This window comes from Saccostrea echinata, unplaced genomic scaffold (genome assembly GCF_033153115.1).
Source record: "Saccostrea echinata isolate AGI-Se365-2 ecotype Australia unplaced genomic scaffold, CSIRO_AGI_Sech_v1 ptg000010l, whole genome shotgun sequence".
NCBI classification, from domain to species: Eukaryota; Metazoa; Mollusca; class Bivalvia; order Ostreida; family Ostreidae; genus Saccostrea; species Saccostrea echinata.
In genome coordinates this window covers 1,461,471-1,489,431 of record NW_026889759.1, presented here as the reverse complement: position 1 = coordinate 1,489,431, position 27,961 = coordinate 1,461,471, and the positions used below count along the sequence as shown (strand labels likewise).

General features: G+C 34.2%; 1 protein-coding gene across 1 annotated transcript; it reads right to left on the bottom strand.

The window, feature by feature from the left end:
• Positions 1–17: 17 nt before the first annotated feature.
• LOC133184114 (cyclin-G-associated kinase-like) lies at positions 18–27,710 on the bottom strand. Its single transcript, XM_061318972.1, has 24 exons — positions 27,529–27,710; positions 25,021–25,082; positions 24,577–24,636; positions 23,286–23,388; positions 22,464–22,600; positions 21,709–21,834; positions 21,509–21,598; positions 20,719–20,854; positions 19,942–20,079; positions 17,878–18,073; positions 17,711–17,763; positions 17,248–17,396; positions 16,577–16,699; positions 15,997–16,130; positions 11,916–12,029; positions 9,804–9,884; positions 9,308–9,425; positions 8,669–8,748; positions 6,513–6,706; positions 4,005–5,048; positions 3,681–3,917; positions 3,254–3,402; positions 2,678–2,854; positions 18–2,200 (listed from the first exon to the last, which is right to left on the bottom strand). The coding sequence occupies exons 1-24, from the start codon at positions 27,656–27,658 to the stop codon at positions 2,099–2,101; spliced, it is 3,933 nt and encodes a 1,310-aa protein (XP_061174956.1). The 5' UTR covers positions 27,659–27,710; the 3' UTR covers positions 18–2,098.
• Positions 27,711–27,961: the final 251 nt, after the last annotated feature.

Here is a 27,961-nt window from a genome sequence, read left to right as displayed (position 1 = left end):
ATATAAAATACAGAGGATCAATCCGTGGAATGCTTTATTATACCCATATACTACACGTCAAATAGTTAGACTATGTTTGTTTACAGGATCTATTATAAATAATTATACAACTTCAATAACAATACTTCATTTTCATACAAGATTGCTCAGAACAATGCATAGGACCTACCACTACAACACATGCAAGTCAACTATCCCGCAGGCTTACTCTCAATATGTTTTAAGAATTACAACATTTTCATTTACACATGTTTTATTATATAAGGAAATTAATATTTCGTCTGTTCTAATATAATCAACAATTCATAGATATAACATTTGCTACTTCAAACAAAACAAATCCTTGTAAAAAATAAAAGCTTGTGTACACCAGTGAGACTTGAAATAATATGTTTCACTTCCCTTGTACTTCAACACGTTAATCTATACATGTAGATTGGTAATTGTAGAAGAAATATTTTCTGACCCAGAATAATATCATTTACTGGGTTGTTTTATTTTCAATTAAAAACAAGATTTTTGTTTAAGAACCTATGGCATTTTTCCCCAGTGAATAACAAAGGGGAAATGGAACAAAATTTTGATCAAGTTAAAAAAATTTTAATTTACGTACTGCAAGTCATTTTAATTCCACAGTGCTTAAACTTCATGATTTTCTACAATGGTATCAATTGCTTTATTTCACATTATATGTGTGTGCCTTGTAACAGATAATTTATCTTGTGAACTGATAATTTTATTCAGCGGTGGTTAATTTCACAGAAAAATAATAATAGTTACGGTACCATACCAGCAAAATTAAATAACACAATCTAAAGAATCTGTTTTGTGTTAAAAAGGAGGGACATTGTCCTCTACATAAAAGTTTCATCAGCAACTTTTTAAACACAATTACTACTGTTAAGTTACTTTCATATCACATCTGGCTCTGTTAAAAAAAATCTCACAAAAAAAAAATGTACATATGTATATTCTTATCCATATATGCAAGGTTAATGCCACATAAGAGTATGAATCAAGATAGAAGCTGTTATAATAACTTAAGAAGACATATCATCACTTAATTTAATAATAAGAGTTTGCATGTAATTTGTTTTCTACCATACATGCTTTACTCTAGAGTAAGCAGGGTTTATATGTAGTACTGCTTGGTTGTTTCTCTCAGAATTCTTTACCCAGGGGAAATGAAAAGAGCTCAAAATGATTCAAATACAATAGTCAAATATAGACCAAGAAGAAAAAGAAAATATCAAAATGCAATTTTGTTGCCTTGAAACAGTTTTCATATTTCAAGCATTGTGATATGTTTTGTTTTTTTTTAATTAGATGTACAATGTAAACATGATAAAATATTGCTCATGTAATAAAAACTTCTGGTTATTTGCAAAATATACCAACTGTGAAAATTGCATTACATTATACAGAAACATATACATGTGTAAAAGGTGTTTTTTTTTAAAAAAAAATGATATTGTGCATGATTTGTTTATACCTATATTCTTACTGACCCCAGATGTCCAAATGTAACACTACTTCTAGTGCTCATGTGACAACTGTAAAATACCATAAAAAGCCTTACAATCTAAAAAAGAAAAAAAAAAGACTGAAATTATGAATTTGGTTTATGGTTATGACAAGTAACACTTTCAGTTTAATACTTCAATACAAAGGCATAACCCAGACAGGAAGGGGGTTATAGACATAAAAATCAACAAAAGCACATACAAAAACAGCAGTAACTCTTTCTATAATAACATTCTAAACTTTATGCATGTGTGTGTGCTTGTTTGTAGTTGTTGTTTTTTTTTCGGGGGGGGGGGGGGGGGGGGGGGGGGGAACAAAATAAAACTGTAAACCAAGAAAATAAAATCTGTGATCTAAAAGTAAAATGTACAAAATACAAATTAGAGAAAATTGATTCCAGTGCATAATCCATAAATATTCCATATGAGTGTAATACAATGAATTCTATCACTTTGTATGATAATGTCAATAGTTTATATAAATACATGTATCCAATCATAATGTTTCTGAAGTGGCAAACTTTCAATGCGGAGTCCTTTCAGAAAGACTTATGCAATGTACATGATGAGGAATCCTAATACAGGGATTTCATGCCCTCCTCCTCAAACTGCGCCCAGGCATCATTCAGTTCTATAAATATCAACTTTGCTAAGGCTTCATGGGGTGATCCACCAAGCTAAAAAAAATAATAAAAAAGGGTACAACATTATTCTAAAGACTACAACTTGCTATGAAGCAATACCTGGGAGGATTGATCAAACAAGCTGATGCAGCCTCCATTAAAGCTGCTTGGAACACCACCCTGAAGCCTGCCCTAGAGTGGCTTGGAGCACCAGTAACTACATTGATTTGTATGCCATTTAATTTGTTTTCAGCCAAAAATCAGTTTAAAAGCAGGAAAATATGTACACGTTCTTTCAATTTTGTTTATAAATGATGCATGAAATTTTCAATCTAAAAACAATTTGGAATTGGAAAACAGTAAAACCAAGAGTAAGAATATTTTGCACAAGTCTGCATTTTTCATTTCTTTATTGACAAAGTGTAACACAGCTGCATGTGTACATCATTTTATCTTACTAGCTTAGTTTTTCTTCTGATAGAATTTTTGTTTTGCTTTTTATTCCGTCTTCAATTGTTTTTATTTCTTTACCTTGTCAGGATGGACAGAGAGCACAGCTTTACGATAGACTTTTTTCACTTGGTCTGCCGTCACTAAGTCATGCATGCCAACCTGTTGCCACCTATTTTCACCATCCCACAACACTTTGTCTAATGAACACAGCAGAGCTCTCACATTACGTTCCTTCCCTTCTATCCAATCCAAAACCTGTCATCAACAAATTCATTTCTTATCACTTTTATAACTATAATAAACATGAAAAAGTTAATAATCTTACAAAACAAAACATACGTTGGTATGTCATTTTAAAAATGCAATCATCAGGAAGTACATTTAGTACTTAATACATAGTTAAAAGCTTAGGCTTTCAGGATTTATTCATACATGTACTTCAAGTGCATGTGTAATAAAAAAAAATACTGACATTGATAGTGAGAATAATTGTTCCTGCCTTTTAAAAGTTACATACCTACAACTTCAATAGTCCACATTCAAAAACGAGACATACATGTAGTACCAAACTAAGACCAAGATTTTTTAACATCATGCATCAACTGGAGGCTTTTTATGACTAATACATGTATATATTGACAAATCAGATCCTACTTTTAATTTGTCTGGATCCATTTCTTCAGCTCTCTGTTGCTTTTTCATGGCTCCCAGTGTTTTTGGTGTACTGCTCTGTTTGGAGCTGGTAAACTGGTGGTTACCAAGGAGATCTTCAAATGCACTTTCACTAACTTGAGGCTTTGGACCTAGTATATAATGTTGAAATAAAGGAAGACTATGACAAAAAAAAGTCTTGCATTATTATGCAAATGTATTAATCTATCTATCATGTTTGTTAACCCTGAATTTGTATGTTAAACAATCAAGATCTTAATCCCACTTGAACTTTTTTTTCAATAAAAATATATTACCGGTAATTAGTCCACATCTAAAACTATATCTGTCATGATCTTAGAAGACAAACAATGTTGCATCTAAGATCCATTTTTTTAATTGTTAACAGCGCCATACAGAAATTAGTTACCAAATGGTTTTCTAGTGCCCCTTTCATCTCTTCCGCCTGTGACAAATCCTCCAACATTGTAATTAGGTTTACTGTAAGTCTGTTGTTTTGGAGGATTCTGGGGTCTTGCAACTTTGGGTGACCCTTGTGTTTTAGGTCCACTAGTTGCTGGTGGTTTAGGGGTTGGCTGCTGTGGAGGTTTGTTCAAGTTGGGAAAACTACCACTGAAATTACCTTTACTACCAGCACTTAGGTTACCTGAAAATGAAAAATCATAACAATTCAAAATGGAGAAAATAATGTAAATTTGCTCTTTTTTTATAAAAGGTCATAAAATCAAATTACCAAATTCAGCAAAAGGGTCATATGATGAATTTGTAGATTGTCCTTTGACATTTTGACCTATTGTGAGAGGGGAATTGTTTCCTGAGCGACTCTGGCCAAACAATGGCTGTTTTTGGCCGGTTGTAAACGTCCCACTACTATTTCTTGGAATGTTTGCATTGCCCATTCCTGAAAACTGTTGAAAGTTAGAAGCAGAGCTACTCTGATGCATGCTCGAGCTAGAGTTGTTTCTGGGAATGTTAACAGTGGGAATAGAATCTTTTACATTGTGGATGTCCCAGGAACCTAAGAGATTAACATCATCCTTAGACCCACTGGAAGTATCATTTAAAAAGTCAAACATGTCATCTTTCTTTGTATTGGTTGTTTGTGATTGTTCAGTACTTGATGAAAATGAATCTAGCAAGTTATCAACATTTGATACACTTCCATTTGTTTTTAAGTTTGCTGAACTATGGTCTTGGAATGCATCAAATAAGAAACCATTTTCCTCTGTAGATCTCGAGTCTTTGTTTGACTGAACCTCATTGTTTGAACTAAAGGAACCAAAGTCTGCAAACGGATCAAATGTTTGTTGTTGATTTAGAGGTTCATTGTTGCTTTTATCTCCTATATCTGATGAATTAACCTGTTCCTCAGTTTTCCTTACATCACTTTTGTCCTCACTAAAATCTAACAAAGTCTCTGCATTGACAGGTTTGCTCCTCTGTTCTGACAGTGCAGCAAACTCATCATCATCACTACCAGACAATAACCCTTCCCCCTCCTCTCTGCTTAAAAAATTGCTCTGTTTATCCTTATCTTGGTTCTCTTCTTGATGTGAATTCTGCCAAGACAGAGAGGAAAGAAAACTTGCTGCACTGGAAGCCACATTTGCTTTTGATTTCTCTTCATTGTATTTTGTAATCCTTTCTTTTCTTTGGTCCTGATTCTCTGTTGAGGACTCCTTGTTGGGCATGTTTGGAACATGTTCTGGGCTGGTCTGTCCACTAGAACTCTGACTAGATGATCTAGATAACTGAGACTTGGCTCTTTTTGTCACTCCTGTAAAATTAAATAAGAGTTTTAAAAGAAAATAAGTTTTGCGAATGAGAGATTCATTTATAATGAGCTTTTGAATACAAGTACAGTAAAACTTGTCTAATCCAGATACCTCTGGTTCCTTAGAAATTTGCTGGATTAGACAACATTCCAGTCTAGACAATGTTATGAACAATTGAATTTACTGAACAGGGGTAAAGATTGTCATTGTATTAGGCAGAATTTTGGAATACACAACTTTCGGATTAGTCAAAGTTGAATATATTATCTTGAACACTGATACCTGGAATATAGAGAGATGTCAAAGTGTGTTGGTAGTCCCAACCACTTATTCTTTATGCTTTTACCCTGGTTATCTTGAATCATTGGATATCTCGAAGTTTAATCTTGGTACTGTTGAATTCAAGATAATGAAATTTGACTATACAAGTATATGCAAACTTAATAAATATTAGGGATGTCAACGAATAGTCGACTATTCGACCATCAGTCGAATGGACCGACGATCGAATAACGAAACGACATTCGAATAAATAAATTCAATAAAAGAGTGATAAAGAGTTGGAATTCTCAGCCTAAAATTGAGAAACCGTCTTCCCTCAGACATAGTCGATAAGATAATTTACCTCATTAAAAACTGCTGACTTTACATGTTGAAAGTACAGTGATTAAAAACGCTTCACTTCCGCGTGAATTATTGTCAATTAATGTGTTGTTTTCATAATAAAATTATCTCGCCATACTGCGCTTTCTTTGTAAAACTATTAATTGGACTTGATCTCATATCATGTACCCATTATAGCCGTGACATGTTTGGACACTACGACAATTATTATAAAATTAATATTCTTTTACATATTCTAAAGACATTTTGATAATTGGTACAAAAAGTATTTCCAAATATTTAACATTATCAAGGTCACCGTATGTGCCCCACATCATTTTAATAAGCTTTAAAAAAATATATCACACAGTCATTTTTTATGCTTCCTAAAAAACCGACTTTACAGACCAATTTATGAACATGATTGACGGTGAAATCCTACATTTTGGAGAAATTAACGGTCTATATTAAGTAAATATAAACACGCTATCCACATTTTAAGTCCAAGTGAACATCTGTGTGTAACATTTTATGTAACTTTTTAATCAATTTAAAAAAAAGGGGGATTTGGGATTAAATATGTGATGTACCAGTGAAGTTTGAAATAAAATTTTAGTTTCCGAAAAAGTTTCGAATATATTCGACTGTCGTTCGAATAATGCAATCGAATATTCGACTAAAGAAAATAAATATTTTGACATCCCTAATAAATATAAAACCATATCTGTTTCCCAGTTCATGTATGGAAGATAATGATACAAGGAAGCATTAGAGTATTATACTTATTTCTAAAACACTTTATTCCCTGCCTATGCTAATGATGACAGATAAAAAAGAGTTTCAGTCCATGGTCAAAATCTCACCGTAATCTTTAAATGTGTCATGCATTTCTTCTTTGTTGGAAAAGAGAATCTTGGGGGATAACTTTGAGCCATCAAAGGATTTCCAGGGTTGTCCTTTATTTGTAGGCCTTTCATTCTTAGACACAGCTAAATCCAGCATTACACAAAACAGTTCAGGATATTTTTCAGCAGTATCTAACTGGTCTAAATCAAATCTGAAACCCCCAAAAAGATGAATTATGCTTAAAATTAAATAAATGTTCTAAATATCAATAGCAAGCACATTTCTCTTGTAATTACATATGTACTTCGTAATTTATAAATCAAAACTGTAATAAATGTTGGCAAATTGACTGTATAAGGAAAAAGATACAAAGGCTAGCATTCAGTTGTACTAGACTGAGATGAAAAAATAAGGTTTTTATACAATACTTTGTACATGTATTGAGAAAATTGATCACTGATAAAAATGACAAACTCAATTTACTTTGAGAAAAAACATCACTTTGTTGCATTACTATGTTTTCAATAAATGTGTTCCTTTTTACTATCTGTAAACCTACTCTTTTATAAATTACACCTCCTCATATGTCCACTTCAAAATTTCTTAACAATGTGAACTGTGGAGAGAATGGTGTCCAATCTAGCACTTAAATATTCTCAAATTTTAAAAAAACTAGAAATATGTCCATAGGACATGAATGCCCCGCCGAGGGTATATTAGTAATGCAACATTTTAACACAAATTGAGAAAAGTGAGGTCAAGGTCAAAGGAAAGGTCAAGGTGAAAATATTGATGCAGTTGAATAGCTTACATCAGTATGTATCAGCATATGAAGTTTGACTTTAATTTAAAAAAAGTGAGGTCAAGGTCAAAGGAAAAGTCAAGGTCAAAAAATAGTGATGCAGTGGAATAGCTCTCATCAGTATGTATCAGCATATGAAGTTTGACAATAATTTAAGAAAAGTGAGGTCAAGGTCAAAGGAAAGGTTAAGGTCAAAAAATGTTGATGCAGTTGAATAGCTCTCATCAGTATGTATCAGCATATGAAGTTTGATTACACTATCTTGAATGGTATCTTTAAAACTGAGCTAAACCCTAATTTAAGAAAAGTGAGGTCAAGGTCAAATGAAAGGTCAAGGTCAAAAAATGTTGATGCAGTTGAATAGCTTACATCAGTATGTATCAACATATGAAGTTTCATTACACTATCTTGAATGGTATCTTTAAAACTGAGCTAAACCCTAATTTAAGAAAAGTGAGGTCAAGGTCAAATGAAAGGTCAAGGTCAAAAAATGTTGATGCAGTTGCATAGCTCTCATCAATATCTATCAGCATATGAAGCTTGATAAAAATATTTTGGATAGTTTCTTTGAACTGAGCTTTGAACAGAGCTAAACACAAAGTGTGACGGAAGGACAGACAGAAGGACAGAAGGACGGAAGACGGACATGACAAACACTATATGCCCCGGCCATATTCATGGCGGGGCATAAAAATATTAAATCTTGTGGGCATTTTGACATTTATCAACTTTGAGAGGTGGATTTCAGGAGAGTATTAAAGGTTCTAGCGGCTATGCAGCTCTACATAGAACGATCTTGAACAATATGCTAACTTAGCCACTACATAGACAACAAGTGTTTATTCATAATGTGCATTCAATAAATCTAGATACATGTATCTAGACTAGCTGCTATAATCTTGAATGCAGCCCATATTTATCCATGTTATCAGAATACTGCCTCCACCTTCCTACCCCATTGCCTTTCTACAGCAAGCAATTAACTTAGGGGGAATCTTTTCTACACTATTTAATGACATTTCCATATACACTTATGTTATTCCTGACCATGTTATTTCTGCAATTCTGAGGAAATCTACTGCTCAAAAATCAATTCCCTTTTCTGAAAACAATACCCACGTTGCAATATTTTTAAAGTATTGATACCAATCAATCTTTTTGCGAAAAAAAATTGAGATGCAAGTCATGCAACTTAATATTTGATATCTTTTGTTGTGGTGTTTTAGTTTTTTACTTTGTATTAATATAATGTAATTTGCTTTTTGTTATACTTAGTCTGTCCTTTTGTTTTCATAGTTTTGAAACACAAAAACCAACAAGATGTAGCAGATGGTATCATTAGATGACTCTGGGAATTTAGCAGCTACTCACTGTGTAAACTTCATTGATGTTGTCCCTGGTCTGACCATTCCAGTGTTAAACTGAACTTGAAACATCTTCATAGATGTTATCTTTGAAAATAAAAAAATATAAATTGTATGTTAATTTAACTGACCTACTGAGAAAGCAGCATTAAAGAAAACTGCAATGACAACAGAACTGTATATAATAACCTGGTACAACACCAGCTTTCAACATTTACACTAAGGGATGGAGTAAGCAAAGAATTAAGGATTGATGATCAAAATTCCACTGACAACATCTAACAATAATACCGTATATACTCGCCAATAATTCGATTTTTTGGGAGATAAACTTTGGTCCAGAAATCTTTATCCGACTTATATGCGAGTTATAAAAAGATTGGTATTTTAGCAGGTCGATCCCTCTAATTTAAGCTTAAAAAATACAACCAACTTATAGGTGGACCGACTTATAGGTGAGTATATATGGTATTACAACAAACACAGGACTTGCAGGGTTTAATAATTATAACAATATCCATATTCATCACAGGCACAAATATAATACAAATAAATAATCAACATGCCAAGTTAGTGATGTTAAGATATAAATTTGACAAGCACATACACTGTATGTATCTTCTTTCAAAACTAGATTTTTCCTTACCTTTCCTTGAACTTTGCCCCCAAAAGTAGATCTGGCATGGTACACAACAACAGTAACATCTCCTAAAGCCGTGGTGTTAACAGGAAGTATAGCTGATCCGTCTTCTACCTGATAACCTCTAAAGGAATAAAATAATCCACATGTAATGATTAAATGTAAGGTCGAATATTGATTCAACTGTTTGAGCCAAGGAATTCTGCACTTGAGAACAGAATATAAATGTTTATTTCAATTCACTGATAATTTTAAATCATGAAACCAAATCAAAGGTCCTTCCTTTGTCTTGATTCTACACTACCTGTGGACTAGAATTACAATCTTCTATATGAAGTTGTGAAACTCTCAAAACAAGCACAAAAATAGTATTTGACTCTTTGGAGCTGTCTGGGATTTAGTTCAGAATCAATGTTTAAAAAGTTTACTGTAAATCTAGAGGACACAGCCATTTTTTGTTTAAATGAGTAGAATTTTTTTTTTTTGAAGAAAGCATTCTTACTTCATTTTGTCATATTCCTGAGAAGTTGTGAGGATCCTTTCTTCATCAACATAAACCTCAACAAATGGTCTGCATCCATTCCTGAAAATCAACAGTAGAAAGAATGTGATTACACACCTTTTACCCCAAAGTGCAACATCAAATAGGTAATAAGTGTGCTAAAATATGTTGTGTCTCCTGCCAAATTCCATTCACTTTTCAAAAAAAAAAAATTATTTGAATTAAATCAAAATAATTTGTTGATCTGACCTAAAAATATCTGAGTTCAACACCAGGATTGTGTCTGAAAGTTAATTTTACATAATTTTATTGGTTTAATATTGTGACACAGTGAGACAATTGTTGCAGATATATGAAGATTTCAGAATGTGTATACAAGTAAACGAGAAAGATCTTCTAACTGATATGAACATTGCCATTAGTTAAACATAGGTAATCAAAGATTACGAAGCTCACCTCGACGAATGTTATCTACATGTAAGGCAAATTTCACATCATATTTTTTTCTAGTTAGGGTACATCCCAAGATCAATATCCATGCAAGTTTGATTTAATTATAGATCTGCTCAAAAAACTTTTGACCTGTTTAGTAATCAAGAAAATTTTGGTCAGTTCCAACATCCAAAGCAAGTCTGGAAGTTTTCATCCTTAGATGCACCATCTATGCAAGTTTAATCATAACAGGCCATAATATTATATAGCTACTCCAAATAATTACCCTGGTCACTCATCTGGAAAATGTACGTCAGATTCAGAATCCAAGGCAAGTCTGGAAGTATCCATCCCTAGATACATCATCCATGCTAATTTGGTTAAAATATGGCTAAAATTCACTCATGTGGAAAATCTAGGTCAGATCCAGCATTCGAAGCAGGTTGGTTAGTGTACATCCCTAGATGCATCATCCATGCAAGTTTGGTCCAGGTAGGGCTTATAGTTACTTGGGAACGAGACTACTCCTAAATCTAAACCTGGTCTCACATGTGGAAAATCTAGGTCAGATCCAGCTTCCGAAGCAAGTGTGGTAGTGTCCATCCCTGGATGCATCATCCATGCAAGTTTGGTCCAGGTAGGGCTTACAGTTACTTGGGAATGGACCTGCTCCTAAAACTTTAACCTGGTACACATCTGGAAAATCTAGGTCAGATCCAGCATCCGAACTAAGTTTGGCCATGTCCATCCCTAGATGCATCATCCATGCAAGTTTGGTCAAGGTAGGGCTTATAGTTACTTGGGAATGGACCTGCTCCTAAAACTTTAACCTGGTCACTCATCCGGAAAATCTAGGTCAGATCCAGCATCCGAAGCAAGTGTGGTAGTGTCCATCCCTAGATGCATCATCCATGCAAGTTTGGTCCAGGTAGGGCTTATAGTTACTTGGGAATGGACCTGCTCCTAAAACTTTAACCTGGTCACTCATCCGGAAAATCTAGGTCAGATCCAGCATCCGAAGCAAGTGTTGTAGTGTCCATCCCTAGATGCATCATCCATGCAAGTTTGGTCCAGGTAGGGCTGATAGTTACTTGGGAATGGACCTGCTCCTAAAACTTTAACCTGGTCACTCATCCGGAAAATCTAGGTCAGATCCAGCATCCAAAGCAAGTGTGGTAGTGTCCATCCCTAGATGCATCATCCATGCAAGTTTGGTCCAGGTAGGGCTTATAGTTACTTGGGAATGGACCTGCTCCTAAAACTTTAACCTGGTCACTCATCTGGAAAATCTACATCAGATCCAGCATCCGAAACAAGTGTGGTAGTGTCCATCCCTAGATGCATCATCCATGCAAGTTTGGTCCAGGTAGGGCTTATAGTTACTTGGGAATGGACCTGCTCCTAAAACTTTAACCTGGTCACTCATCTGGAAAATCTAGGTCAGATCCAGCATCCAAAGCAAGTGTGGTAGTGTCCATCCCTAGATGCATCATCCATGCAAGTTTGGTCCAGGTAGGGCTTATAGTTACTTGGGAATGGGACTTGCTCCTAAAACTTTAACCTGGGACGCCGACGCTAACGCCGACGCCGACACCGACGCCGACGCCGACGCCGGGGGTATAGCATAAGCTCATCTCGACTTCGTCGAGGTGAGCTAAAAATGCATCAATCCTTTATTACCTCATTTTGTTAAAAAGTGGAACAGGGGATAATGTCATAGATTTCAGTAGAACAGCACAGTTGTGGGGAACATATGGAGTATCAGCAACCATGTCAGATATATATCCAATATATCTACAAAACAAGTCAACAATTTAATCACCTGCTGATCAGTAACTACAGGAGAGGTTACTGATAGATAAGTCACTCTCCAATATAGAAATACATTTTGCTGAAATGATTATAAACAGTCTTATTTCTAGTGAAAATAATTTTAACAAGAGGCCCATGGGCCACATCGCTCACCTGAGTAACTTTAGCCATGCTGTTCATTACCAGACTTCCCCCCTTGTAATACCTATTGTGGCCCCGCCCTAGCCCCGGGGGTCATGATTTTAACAATTTAGAATCAACACTATCCCACGATGCTTCCACATAAGTTTCAGTTTTTCTGGTCCAGTGGTTCTTGAGAAGATTTTTAAAGATTTTTCCTATATATTTCAATGTTTCCCTATTGTGGCCCCACCCTACCCCCGGGGTCATGATTTGAACAATTTAGAATCTACACTATCCCAGGATGTTTCCACATAAGTTTCAGCTTTTCTGGCTCAGTGGTTCTTGAGAAGAAGATTTTTAAAGATTCTTCCTATATATTTCAATGTAAAACTTGGATTCCCTATTGTGGCCCCGCCCTATCCCTGGGGGTCATGATTTGAACAATTTAGAATCTACACTATCCCAGGATGCTTCCACATAAGTTTCAGCTTTTCTGGCTCAGTGGTTCTTGAGAAGAAGATTTTTAAAGATTCTTCCTATATATTTCAATGTAAAACTTGGATTCCCTATTGTGGCCCCACCCTACCCCCGGGGGTCATGATTTGAACAATTTAGAATCTACACTACCCCAGGATGCTTCCACGTAAGTTTCGGCTTTTCTGGCTCAGTGGTTCTTGAGAAGAAGATTTTTAAAGATTTTTCCTATATATTTCAATGTAAAACTTGGATTCCCTATTGTGGCCCTGCCCTACCCCCGGGGGTCCTGATTTGAACAATTTAGAATCTACACTATCTCAGGATGCTTCCACATAAGTTTCAGCTTTTCTGGCTCAGTGGTTCTTGAGAAGAAGATTTTTAAAGATTTTTCCTATATATTTCAATGCAAAACTTATTTTCCCTATTGTGGCCCTGCCCTACCCCCGGGGGTCATGATTTGAACAATTTAGAATCTACACTATCCCAGGATGCTTCCACATAAGTTTCAGCTTTTCTGGCCCAGTGGTTCTTGAGAAGAAGATTTTTAAAGATTCTTCCTATATATTTCAATGTAAAACTTGGATTCCCTATTGTGGCCCTGCCCTACCCCCGGGGGTCATGATTTGAACAATTTAGAATCTACACTACCCCAGGATGTTTCCACATGAGTTTCAGCTTTTCTGGCTCAGTGGTTCTTGAGAAGAAGATTTTTAAAGATTTTTCCTATATATTTCAATGTAAAACTTGGATTCCCTATTGTGGCCCTGCCCTACCCCCGGGGGTCCTGATTTGAACAATTTAGAATCTACACTATCTCAGGATGCTTCCACATAAGTTTCAGCTTTTCTGGCTCAGTGGTTCTTGAGAAGAAGATTTTTAAAGATTTTTCCTATATATTTCAATGCAAAACTTATTTTCCCTATTGTGGCCCTGCCCTACCCCCGGGGGTCATGATTTTAACAATTTAGAATCTACACTATCCCAGGATGCTTCCACATAAGTTTCAGCTTTTCTGGCTCAGTGGTTCTTGAGAAGAAGATTTTAAAAATTTTCCTATATATTTCAATGTAAAACTTGGATTCCCTATTGTGGCCCTGCCCTACCCCCGGGGGTCATGATTTGAACAATTTAGAATCTACACTATCCCAGGATGCTTCCACATAAGTTTCAGCTTTTCTGGCTCAGTGGTTCTTGAGAAGAAGATTTTTAAAGATTTTTCCTATATATTTCAATGTAAAACTTGGATTCCCTATTGTGGCCCCACCCTACCCCCGGGGGTCATGATTTGAACAATTTAGAATCTACACTACCCCAGGATGCTTCCACGTAAGTTTCGGCTTTTCTGGCTCAGTGGTTCTTGAGAAGAAGATTTTTAAAGATTTTTCCTATATATTTCAATGTAAAACTTGGATTCCCTATTGTGGCCCTGCCCTACCCCCGGGGGTCCTGATTTGAACAATTTAGAATCTACACTATCTCAGGATGCTTCCACATAAGTTTCAGCTTTTCTGGCTCAGTGGTTCTTGAGAAGAAGATTTTTAAAGATTTTTCCTATATATTTCAATGCAAAACTTATTTTCCCTATTGTGGCCCTGCCCTACCCCCGGGGGTCATGATTTGAACAATTTAGAATCTACACTATCCCAGGATGCTTCCACATAAGTTTCAGCTTTTCTGGCTCAGTGGTTCTTGAGAAGAAGATTTTTAAAGATTTTTCCTATATATTTCAATGTAAAACTTGGATTCCCTATTGTGGCCCCACCCTACCCCCGGGGGTCATGATTTGAATAATTTAGAATCTACACTACCCCAGGATGCTTCCACGTAAGTTTCGGCTTTTCTGGCTCAGTGGTTCTTGAGAAGAAGATTTTTAAAGATTTTTCCTATATATTTCAATGTAAAACTTGGATTCCCTATTGTGGCCCTGCCCTACCCCCGGGGGTCCTGATTTGAACAATTTAGAATCTACACTATCTCAGGATGCTTCCACATAAGTTTCAGCTTTTCTGGCCCAGTGGTTCTTGAGAAGAAGATTTTTAAAGATTTTTCCTATATATTTCAATGCAAAACTTATTTTCCCTATTGTGGCCCTGCCCTACCCCCGGGGGTCATGATTTTAACAATTTAGAATCTACACTATCCCAGGATGCTTCCACATAAGTTTCAGCTTTTCTGGCTCAGTGGTTCTTGAGAAGAAGATTTTAAAAATTTTCCTATATATTTCAATGTAAAACTTGGATTCCCTATTGTGGCCCTGCCCTACCCCCGGGGGTCATGATTTGAACAATTTAGAATCTACACTACCCCAGGATGCTTCCACATGAGTTTCAGCTTTTCTGGCTCAGTGGTTCTTGAGAAGAAGATTTTTAAAGATTTTTCCTATATATTTCAATGTAAAACTTGGATTCCCTATTGTGGCCCCGCCCTATCCCCGGGGGTCATGATTTGAACAATTTAGAATCTACACTATCCCAGGATGCTTCCACATAAGTTTCAGCTTTTCTGGCTCAGTGGTTCTTGAGAAGAAGATTTTTAAAGATTTTTCCTATATATTTCAATGTAAAACTTGGATTCCCTATTGTGGCCCCTCCCTACCCCCGGGGGTCATGATTTTTACAATTTAGAATCTACACTACCCCAGGATGCTTCCACATAAGTTTCAGCTTTTCTGGCCCAGTGGTTCTTGAGAAGAAGATTTTTAAAGATTTTTCCTATATATTTCTATGTAAAACATTGATTCCACATTGTGGCCCCGCCCTACCCCCGGGGGTCATGATTTGAACAATTTAGAATCTACACTACCCCAGGATGCTTCCATATAAGTTTCAGCTTTACTGGCCCTGTGGTTCTTGAGAAGAAGATTTTTTAATGACCCCACCCTATTTTTGTCTTCTCTTGATTATCTCCCCTTGTGAGGGGACTTGGCCCTTCATTTTAACAATTTAAATTCCCCTTCACCCAAGGATGCTTTGTACCAAGTTTGGTCAAAATTGGCCCGGTGGTTCTTGAGAAGAAGTCAAAAATGTGAAAAGTTTACAGACGGACGGACAGACAGACAGACGGACAGACAGACGGACAGACGGACGGACGACGGACAAAATGTGATCAGAAAAGCTCACTTGAGCCTTCGGCTCAGGTGAGCTAAAAATCCTTAATCCTATAATAAACTGAATGCAAGCACACATATACCTGTATGTATGCTGAGCTCTGACTGGCAAAACTAATTTGTCAACAACCAATAAACAAACAGATTTCTAAGCATTATTATTTATCATAAAAACAGTTGACTAAAACTGATAAAAATCTTGGGAGAATTTACACTGCAAATGTAATTATGCTATAAAACAACCTTTTCTGTGAAGGAGTGACTCCTGGTGGGCCTCGTTTCATGGAGAACATGTGAATACTTTGTTCAGGTGACTCGAACAGATGGACAAATGACAGGAATGCCCCCACTACAGTTGCAGATGAAGCTTTGCCATCCTGAAAAACATACAAAAATCTTGATTAAAATACATTTACAATTGTAATGGAAAAAATTCTCCTCACATGCATGTACATGCATATACAAATGCTCCATGTAGCATCATTAAAATCTCATAACATCCTTATTCTAATGTAAAAAAAAAAATCTTATTTATACATGTAATGGAGTCCTTACAACCAATGTTTCTCAGAATATAAAGTTAAACATTATTATAGCAATCTCCTGGTTGGGCTTAATTTGAATGTACATCCATACCTTGTTACATTCAGCTATTTTTGATGATATTTGATACTCAGTGACAAAATCTGAGTTTTCTTTGTGTATTTAATTTCATGTGTTTGCTTTGAACTTGTTTCCATGAAAAAGATTTATGCAAATTTACTATAAAAAGAAAATTTGCAGCATTAAAATATTTTGTGACATGAAAGATAAGAAAAATTACGATGCAATGAATGACACAGATGTTTTTTGGATTCTGTCGCAGCCACAGAAGCATGTTCTGACAGACTTGAAAGAGACTGGTAAGTAAAGGAGCTTTCTTAGGAGGCCATCCACATTCAGACACCTAAAAGCAGAAAAACAAAACATCTTTAACCTCTATAATACATAAACTATAGCCTAATAACATACAACATTAAAGGAAATTATAGTTTTGCAATGCATTACAACCCATAAAGTCAACAAATTTACAATGGTGCACTGGGTGGAGACACCACTTGAGAAGAGTTTATTCCTTCAAAAGACACCCATACATTGGGCTGCACAAGCAATTTTTTCAATGCAAACTTCAAGGAATCAATGAATATAGTCAAACCTCATTATCTCAAACTTGATGGGACCAAAAAAAACTTCAAGATATACAAGGATTGGAGTTATTGAGGGTAAAATACTAAAGAATAAGTGATTGGGACTTCCAAATCACTTCACCATATCCATGGAATTTGAGAAATCAGTATTCAAAATACATGTATAACGAAGTTCAAATTACATTAACAAAAGCCTAAGCTCAAGCATTTGTACTGGCTAGCTTTTTACCCCAATAAAAATCTATCTCCATTTAACAATCATGAAAAAGATCTGAGAATGTCAGCTCAATGAAAATAATTTTCTCACTCTATTCTCAAACTTGATGGCTCTGTATGTCCTTTGTGACAGATTGTACACGGCATAACAGTCTTTATGCCTACTCTCTAAATAACTGCGGACCTCGTCAATGTTGTTCTTAAAAGCAGACTCTACTCCCTCAGCTGGAAATGACATCACTGGAAAAAAAACAACAAAATTAAGGCTTACCTGATTTGATTACCTAATAAAAATTATTCAAGGGCAATGTATGATGCAATCATATTCTAATGTTAAGAACTAGTTAAGAAATTGTAGCATAAATTATCATTAAGACATATTGACCCCCTACCCCCATAAACCCTTTCTATTTCTTTGTTCTTCAATCTATATCATTCTATTCACCAATATAAATATCATACATCTATATGTTGAATGTAGAATATATCAGTTATAAAGTGAGGCGTTATCTAAGAATATTGAACTTATTTCATCCACTATAATATGCTCATACCTGCGATTCTTGATGTAATGTAGCTGATGTCCAAATCTGTCTTTCCCATTGTACTGAAATTAAAAAAAAAAAAAATAAGTATATTACAAATAATTTAATATTTACAGCAGAAATCTATAGTTGACTATATCATAGAGCAGAATTTATGGTAACTTGTAAAGACATACGCTGATACAGTTTCTATAACTTTTGCTGATGCATCTTTAATATTTTTCATCAAATTTCCAGCTCCACCTCTCAAAGAGTTGAATATTGAGGAAGCATTTGCACTTTGTGTGGGGGGTGGGGGATAGTTCTCAGCTCTCTCCCCCTCATCATAGAACACAGAATTAGGTCGCCGATGTGTTTCTGCACTGTCTATTACTAAAAAAAAAAAATTGCTGATTGACAAAGTTCCCTAAATAATATCACTTGCAACTCAAACTGACAAAACGATTTACTGGTAGGTAGCTTGCTGTGTCCTAATCTAAAGAAAATACTGGACTTGAACACATTCAATTTACTTTATTACATGATATTAACAAATGTACAATATATGTATTTGACAAAATTATTGTTGCTCCTTAAAAACTGATTTTACACATGCAAATTCAAAAGAATTATGCACTTTCCTAAAAAAAAAAAAATTGAAGTACATGAGATTTGAATTGTCATTACACCATCTTTAACATATCCTGATAATTCCTATCATTTAAAAAAACTAAAAATATGTCCATAGGACATGAATTCCCCAGCCGAGGGTATATTAGTAATGCAACATGAAAATTTGTATTAGTGTATGAAGTTTCATGAGAATATCTTGAACAGTTTCTTTAAAATTGAAATTGAAATCTAAAATGTTGGAAATAGGTGATAAATTCTCACCAAATTATGTATAAGTGCATAAACTTACATAAATATATCTTAAATGGTTTCTTTAAAATTAAGCAAAATGCAAATCTAAGAAAAGTGAGGTCAAGGTCACAGGAAAGTTCAAGGTCAAATGTTTTTGATGCAGTTGAATAATTCTCACAAATACGTATCAGCATATTTAAGATTGATAAAAATATATTGAATGGTTTATCTAAAACTGAGCTAAACACTAATTTAAAATAAATGAAGGTAAGGTCAAAGGAAAGGTCAAGGTCAAAAAATGTTGATGCAGTTGAAAAGGTTACATCAGTATGTATTAGCATATGAAGTTTGATAAAAATATTATGAATGTTTTCTTTAAAACTAAGTTAAACACAAATTGAGAAAAGTGAGGTCAAGGTCAAAGGAAAGGTCAAGGTAAAAAATATTAATGCAGTTGAATAGCTTACATCAATATGTATCAGCATATGAAGTTTGACACTAATTTAAGAAAAGTGAGGTCAAAAGGTCAAAGGAATGGTCAAGGTCAAAAATGTTGATGCAGTTGAATAGCTCTCATCAGTATGTATCAACATATGAAGTTTGATAACACTGTATTGAATGGTATCTTTAAAAACTGAGCTAAACATTAATTTACGAAAAGTGAGGTCAAGGTCAAAGAAAAGGTAAAGGTCAAAAATGTTGATGCAGTGGAATAGCTTACATCAGTATGTATCAACATATGAAGTTTGATTACACTACCTTGAATGGTATCTTTAAAACTGAGCTAAACACTAATTTAAGGAAAGTGAGGTCAAGGTCAAATGAAAGGTCAAAGTCCAAAAATTTTGATGCAGTTGCATAGCCCTCATCAATATCTATCAGCATATGAAGTTTGATAAAAATATCTTGGACAGTTTCTTTGAAACTGACCTTTGAACAGAGCAACGGAAGACGGACATGACAAACATTCATGGCGGGGCATAAAAACACTTCAGTAAAGTAGCTTGGAAAATGATTTTGGTCTCTTTTTTCTGAATACATGTATAAATCATTTGAATGAAGTTTCACCTTCAAGTCTTTTAACAAGAAAGGCTTAGTTTGAACATCATGATAATGCCTTAATCTTCCATTTACCCATGGGTTTATCACTTTAAAGTTGAAATATTTTTTTAATAGGAAAGCAATGATTTGAATAAACTTGAAGTGAGAACATTAATGATTATGAAAGTTCATGCATCAGCATGAAGTTTTTTAGCATAAAAAATTAATGCCAGATTGTAATACACAAATTGAAGGAGTGATTCCTACCCCCCCCCCCTTCTTTTATCCAGAACAATTCTTTTTCTTTGGTTTTCTTGTGCGCATAAGTGTGTATCGGGATTGTTTTTTTTGCTTACCTATATTTGCTGGAATATTTTCTGCTATATGTAAAGGTCCTTTTAAGTTGACATTTTTAGCTATTGCTATTTCTTGAAGTCTGTCAACTATATCATGAACAGTTGGTCGGTCATTTGGGTCCACTTGTAGCATACTCTCTGGAAGAAAATCAGATAAATACAAAACGTCTTGTTCTTAACAGCATGCAATGATCTAGCATAATTTCATCTCATGCATTTGGAAGAAGCTGATCTGTTTCTCTGTAATATGACTGAATTTATAAAATCTTCTGATTACCATATTTAATGCAAAAAATTAATGATCTGAAGTCTGAAAATACTGTCCTGGTTGAATACAATTTCTGAATTTTCCATCAAAGTTTGGATTTAGGCAAAAAAAAAATGGCCATAACCTCATTTATTCTTATGGCAGATATACATGTACTTCAAAACTTGAATAGCCTTAATAAGACTGATAAACACAGGGGCAAAATCAGCACATGGTACTTGTATATTTCAAATAAATGTTATGCAAAGACAAAAACATACAAAGATGCACCAAATCATTAAATTTGCACTTGAAGTCTATGGAAATATTTTTGCAAATATGGTGGGAATACTCCATGATATATAAGCCAGAGAGAGACCAAAAATGTCGTAAGCTTATTAATAACCTTGTGTCTACTGACATACAGATGAATAAACAGGCAAATGGATAGACTTTGGTACCAAGGGTATAAAAAAGTTGTCTAATGTATGATGACACTTTTTGACAAATGGACATATATTTTCACTCACTAATGAGATCATGCAGAACTGTGTACTGGGTGTCTGCACTTGGAATGGTGTAGTTAGCATTGATGATTCTCAGCTTGGCTGAATCCTCAAATGGGTGGTTACCAAAGCAAAGCATATATAGTAAACACCCCAAAGCCTGAAAAGTTTTAAAAAAAGAATAAAATTAGATCACAAAAGTATAATATAATGTTGTTATGGGTCAATTACCTGTGTCAAGTAACATGTAGGATTTTTTAGTGCCTCAGGTTGTACATATTTAGGTATCTATTTGTGGTCATTCAGGCAGACATTATTTTCTTTGTAAATCCACATAACAGGGTGCTGGGTCAAATGGTCAAATCAATTGAATTGATTCTAATATCATTGATATGGAAGAGTACACATTTACCTAGATGTCTCTGAGATTATACTTAACATGATGGTTCTGTCTTTCTGGATATGAAACATCAGATTACATTACTGCTGCATGTACACTATAAATGCATACTTAGTGTTCTAGTGGAATCTTGAAATAGTGTTACTCATACATGAAGTGGAGAATTATTATAATATTCAAGACAAACTATAATTCCATCAAAACTGCAAATGAAACATACCAAGTAACTTTGAGACTATGTGTCAACTATCATACTACCAATCATGAAATATCCATGCTTACAGTCATTTTTAAAAATGATAGCTTTAAATTTTTCTTATGTTTACTCCTCATTGAATTTATAAACTAATAGCATGGAAAGTTCAAAATCTTAATTTTCTGATAAGCAATGTTTTTATAACTCTTAATACCTACCCAAACATCACTAGCTTCACAGATCGGGAAGTTTTGATAAAGGTCTAACATTTCAGGTGCACGATACATAGGTGTTGTGTTTTTGGCAATCTGAAATGATATAACGAATTAGAAGAAAAGTTTTCTATATACAGTATTCATGTCTAATCTCCACTCTGCCCAATATTTATAAGGAGGATTAACAATCAATGATTATTTACCTCATCTTCCACCAGACTTCGTTGAATTGCTGACCAGGAGCCATCAGGAAAATGTGTTGTTGTTGTAGCACTACCAAAGTCACACAGCTTGATCATGTGTTTAGAACTTATCAACAGATTCTCAGCCTTCAATCAGTAAGAAATATAATTCTTTTTTGATTGGAATAAAAATTTGAAGTATTCCATAATTTTGCATATTTTTAATGATGTATTTGATTATCATTAGGTAAAAAATATAGTGCATGTTTGCTAAAGAAAAACTTCCTCAAAAAAATCATCACTTACTTTGATGTGTACGGCAATAAATGTGCATATCATGAGCAAAGGGGACACAGTTTTGACAAATATGTGAAACATGTAAAACATAAAAACGCATTGTCCATGGGCCTAAATACCTACTTGAGTCACTTAGTTCTCGAGTTATTGTCAAATTTAAGAAAAATCGTAAGGGTGCCAAAGCCAGCCAAAAGTAGTGATTCAGACAATTTTTATACGAAAGCTATAAGATGCTTCCTTTTCAACAAACAATCTTTTAATCCCTATTTTTACCATTTCCTAATTATCTCTACTTTGAAATTGGTGTTGTCTCATTTAAATAAAGAATAAAATTGATAAATCTGGGAACGCTTGGAGGCAAGTCATTTTGGAGAAATTTGTTTTTAAAAAGTCAAAAACTTGCAAACAACAACATATATGAACACTTTTTGATCTGAACCTTAGCCTATAGCTTGGAGTGAAACATTGCATCTACTTACCTTTAAATCTCTATGAATAATTGGGGGATTTTGTCTATGCATGTGCTGCACTGCACGGCACGTTTGGTAAAAGATCTGAATAACATCATTGCAGGGTAATGGTGAGCCAGCACTGTTCAACACATCAACTAGCTGACCTGGAAAAAAAAAAACACACTTAACTGGTGGACTTCTATGATGAAGGCAACAATAAACCATAAACTTTTTTGTGGTCACCATCCCATGATGAAAGTTTTTCATGATTAAAAGTTCAAGTCAAATTCAGGTTATTTCGAATTCCCTGGAAATCCTGGTGAATTTTACTGAAATCTTTTTTATGATTTGTTTTCTTCCTATTCACATGTATGTCTTTGTGAAAAGGCTAAAGGTAACTACAAATTCCAGGGGGGTAATCAATGCATCCCATTTAAGTTTAGATTTATGAACAAATAACAGCCTAATACACATTAACGTTCACCTTTTGAATTTGATACACCCACCTTCACCTACAAGACACAATAACATGTACCTTTGAAATACATCTACCTGTACCCAGGAGATAGTCCAAGATATACCCTACTGTACCTATGAGATCATCCAACTGTACCTATGAGATCATCCACCTGTACCTATGACATACATCCACCCATACCTAAGAGATTCATCCACCTGTACCTATGCCCACCTGTTCCTGAGATATACTTTTCTGTTTCTATGAGATACACCTACCTGTACCTAAGAGATTCATTCACCTGTACCTATGTCCACCTGTTCCTGAGATATACCTTTCTGTTTCTATGAGAATCAGAGATACACCTACCTGTATCTATGAAATATACCCACCTGTACAGAGCTCCGTTAGCAGTAGATACTCTGATTGTCCTTTGTCCGAGTCTGAGGCAGCAGCAATAAACTGTACAATGTTGGGATGACCTGTTAGCTTTTTCTGTTGGCAAGGTTAAGGCAAAAACAGTTGTAAACATGGTAAAGGGGTATGCCATAGATACTGCTAACTCAAGTATACTAGTCTCATAAATAAAAACAGAAAATTAATGAAATTACAAAGCACCGAAAACGAGATGAAAAAAGTATATGTATCCTCGATTCCTCATTTACTTACACAGTAATCCTCCCAAATGAAAATACTTGAGTAAGGTTTTTTTTATTTTACTGGAAATTGCCCCCTCCCCCCAACCACTTATGAAAATTTATGAATCCTCCCATATTTCTCCAATTACTAAATTGTAATGGATATAATAAACAACAAATTTAGGTTACTCAAGCTCCCATGCATGTCTATTCAAATACAAGTTACTGTCTTATGATAATAAGAAAGGGAGTACCGGTAAGCTACGATGTAAAAAGCAGAAAAAAGATGGACACACAGATGTGACAATTAAAGTAATTTCTTTATGGCACCAGTAAATTATTTCCCATTTGAAAATACAGTTAAACGTCATTATCTTGAACTTGATGGGACTAGTGAAAAACTTCTAGACATCTGAGTATTTGAGATATCAAGAGTAAAATACTTCAAGAATAAGTGGTTGGGACTTCCAAATAACTTGGACATATCCATGGTATTTGAGATAGTGTTTGAGGTATCGAAGTTCAACTGTAAATAAAATGATATCCATTATCCATTTAATGAAATAAGGATTCATAACACAGGAAAATATTAAATACCAAAATAGCACTTTCCAGATTTTATGGATATACTAAGCATATTTACTTACTAAACAAAAAACTTATGTAAAATATACACAGGGAGTGATTAGATCAGAATTTTTAACTCTTTTAACAAACAAACATCAATTATCTTAGTGTTTGAAATAACCATGTCCCCGAACACCCGAGATGCACACATTTTGCAGTGGGTGAACAAAATTGCATGTATCCATGGCTGCCTGGGCATGTTAAAGTTTTCAATAATTAAAATTCATACATGTATACCTATATTCAATAATTCTCTCTCAAATCAACTAATTGTATTGGTAGCAAAGTGTAAGAATTAAGCCAAGGGGAAGAATTCATTAGTCTATAGATTTGACTTTTGAGATTAATTTACATGAAAAGTATAGTGTTCATGTCAAACTGTGATGTTACCAAACACAGCAGGCATAAAAAAGGATACAAGGAATTTGATTTCATCTATAACCATTTGGTTCTTTTCTTTGTCATGGGCAAGTAACCTCTGAGGGAAAAAAAATCATTTAATAATAAATTATTGTAAATCAACTGTTATTTACAGGTGGCTTTCTATATCTTGCCATGAACAATTTATTTAATTGTGAACATATGTGGAATGTTTCCTCTGTCACCAAAATTATTAGCACCTGATAGATCAAACTGACAAATCGCGAGAATATTCAGAATAAGTTGTTGCAAATAGTAATTAGTTTACTGTAAATATCTTTACAAATTCAAAAATTCTTTTTACTTTAAAAATGACAGCAATTTCTATATATATACTTTAAGAATTTGAGGTTCTTTCTTAAATTTTGGAAATGAAATATATAACATTTAGTGCTAATGTCACAACCATTATATTATTATTTGTTGGAATACATGCCCTTACCTTAAGGGCATAATCTTTTCCAGTGGTGACATCTTGTGCAACATACACAAAAGCATAGCCACCTGAAAGGAGAAGGCATATATGTTAAAAAATTTTTTGACTGATTAATCAAAAATAATCAAAAATTTGTTTAAGGACACAATAAATTAATATTGAATATTATTTTACCCCAAATTACAATTTTTTTTTAAATGTGTTGTGTATTCCATGAACCTTTTAATGACAGTAAAACACGGTTATAGTGAACACGATTATTATGAATTGATGCTTCCAGCGATGTGATTTTCATTTCCTGTGACTTTATTATGCATTGTAAACTTGATTGATACATGTATAACGAATTACGCTTATAACAAAACAAAATCGTCCTTCCCTGGCACTTTGGTATAATCGTGTTTTACTGTATTTGCTGCAGTCAGTATCTTATCACAATCAAATTCTAGTAATATTTCTTCTTTTTATTTGGAAGTCCTTATCCCTTATCCCTCATTATTAACTATTGAAATCAATGTAAAACATAATTATCTAAATTCATATTCAAATTGATATTTAAAAGTAGATATTTTAAATATAAATTTGAGACTGTAAATATAATAAGCTTGGTCACATAGTTTATCTACTCTAATTTGTTAATTTTTTGCTACAGATGGCTGTGTCATATCTATGACGTCTTTCTGGATGCAGGTTCATCACTTATCTTGTTACAAGAAATGAAGTCTCATGCTTTTAATTTGGTTTTTAATGGAAAAAGATCTGTTGTTTCTAACTTTCATTTTTGTTTTATCTGTCTCAGATGAACTATCTTCATCTGCCATAATTGTTGTGTTCAATCAGGTTCCATCTTTGTTAGCTCATGGTAAAAAAGGAGGAAGATTAGACCATACAATGAAAAATTACTGATGTTGATTATGAAAATACCAACTGATCATGCTGATTTTTAATATTGTTTCATTAAATATGATGACTGCTAATCAAAAGTCGGTGACAATCATTACATCACTAATTTTTTTTGCCTCCCCCCCCCCCCCCCATTGCATATAGTGTATCTGATGTACATATCCAATCCACAACATATTAGCTGTTCAATCAGGTTCTGTCTTTTTACAATCTTACTATTTTAGTTTTCTCAGTTGGGATTGTGGGATGGAGAGGTAAAATAAGGAGAATTAGATTAAGGGGATGAAGGACACATGGTCACATGACTCTGTTTAACTATGTCATAGTCTCCGTTTATATAAGTGCAAAACATGTAAAGCATCAGTTCTTGTATTAATTTTTGACAATTTGTTTACTTTGATTACCATCTTATGTATAAAAAATAAAAAGTTTTAACATTCTTGTAAAATTAACAAATTATGAAATTGTTTGATCCACTCCTCTGTTTCCCTAAACTGCGCGTCCAAAAAGTCGGTGACGTCATACACGATCTGTTAGTACAGCAAGATCATACTCGGTGAATACAGGGGCGGTATTTTTATGTAAAAACAGGTCATAATCAGTATTTGATGAAATATTCTGAGAAACGGGGAACGCAAAAATTATTTTTGCATTGCTGATGACGGAAATCTTATGTAGGTATATCTTATTTTGCTTATTTAGCTTACGCGTGACGTCATAGTTGGTTTTTCCTGTACTCGGGAAATGTAAACATGACACGGTTTTGTCATGCTTATGCCTTCTTTCACGATGTCCTGTGCAATATTGAGGTCAGCTTCACCATTCGAGATTTTTACAGTAAATCAATAATACGAAGGACTTGCATTTCAAGGTAAATTTAAAAATATTGAATGATAGAATTTTTTGTAAATTACGTTTTATGTTGTTTAAGTTGTCTTAAAAAGTACGTAATTTTCCCTATCCAGATGCAGAGTGATAGAAGAAACTTGCTTTTTCGAATCTTTAACCCTATTCATACTCTAAAATATTTTAAAAGATACATGTCCACTTACATATTTTTTTATAAATGCTTAAAAAATCCCATTGTGGACAGAGTAATGAGCCCGGAAACATGGAGAATTAAAACTCCACTTAGATACTGTAGGACATAGTATTTGTTAATCAATATCTCGAAAATAAGGTCAGAAACCTAATGATATTTCTGCTTTAAGATATGTGGGACATAGTTAATTAGAAATATACAAAATATAAAAAAAAATTGAATGACAAGTATTTTTTCAGCTCAAGGTCCTTCTTCCCCTTAAAATCAATTGAGGGCACACATGATATCTGAACTCAAGTTCTCACTGAAAGAAGGTCTTAGAGAAGTCACTGAGGATGTGCATCATACCAACAAACAACAATTCTTTGTAAATATTACTTATTGTTGTTGACGATTCTTAAATACCGATATGATTGATTTCGATATTTCAAGAGAAAGACCTTTCACAAAATACCAAAATTTTACGAAGGCATATAATGTTCAAGGACACTATATATTCCTTTACTCGGGAAATTTGTCATTATAATGCTCGGTGGGAGGATTTTCCGATATCATGAGCTTGCACGTACCTTCCGCTATAACTCTTCGTACACGAAGTTTTTGCTGTCCTAGTTCCACAACTTGTCCAACAAAATCATTCTCTGGTCCAGATATATTCCCAGTTAACACACCGAAAGCGGATTTGAAGAAATCCGTCATTATTTTTGTAGATTATAACATAACATTCAATGTTGTACTTTTACAGATGACGTCAAGGATAATTTATTTACATATCGAACCCGATCTAAACGAAAATATTGAGGAAGTTTAATTTACAGGTCAACATTTTATTAAACAGATTTTAAACGTACTTCTTTGCATATTTCACCTTCGAAAGACTTATATAAGCTGTAACCTGTAAATTATCATAATGTATTTTTATTATTCTTTTTCCTCAAAGAAATAATTTTGGAAAATGTTTGTTCTTCCTAAGCAGTTAACATGGTTAAGTAAGATTTTTAA

Excerpts from the sequence above, each read along its gene's own strand:
- LOC133184114 (XM_061318972.1), bottom strand. The coding sequence starts at position 27,658 with ATGACGGATTTCTTCAAATCCGCTTTCGGTGTGTTAACTGGGAATATA. Across the intron at positions 6,707-8,668 it reads ACATCAATGAAGTTTACACA|ATTTGATTTAGACCAGTTAG; the intron begins GTGAGTAGCTGC and ends TGGGGGTTTCAG. Across the intron at positions 5,049-6,512 it reads TGACACATTTAAAGATTACG|GAGTGACAAAAAGAGCCAAG; the intron begins GTGAGATTTTGA and ends TTAATTTTACAG.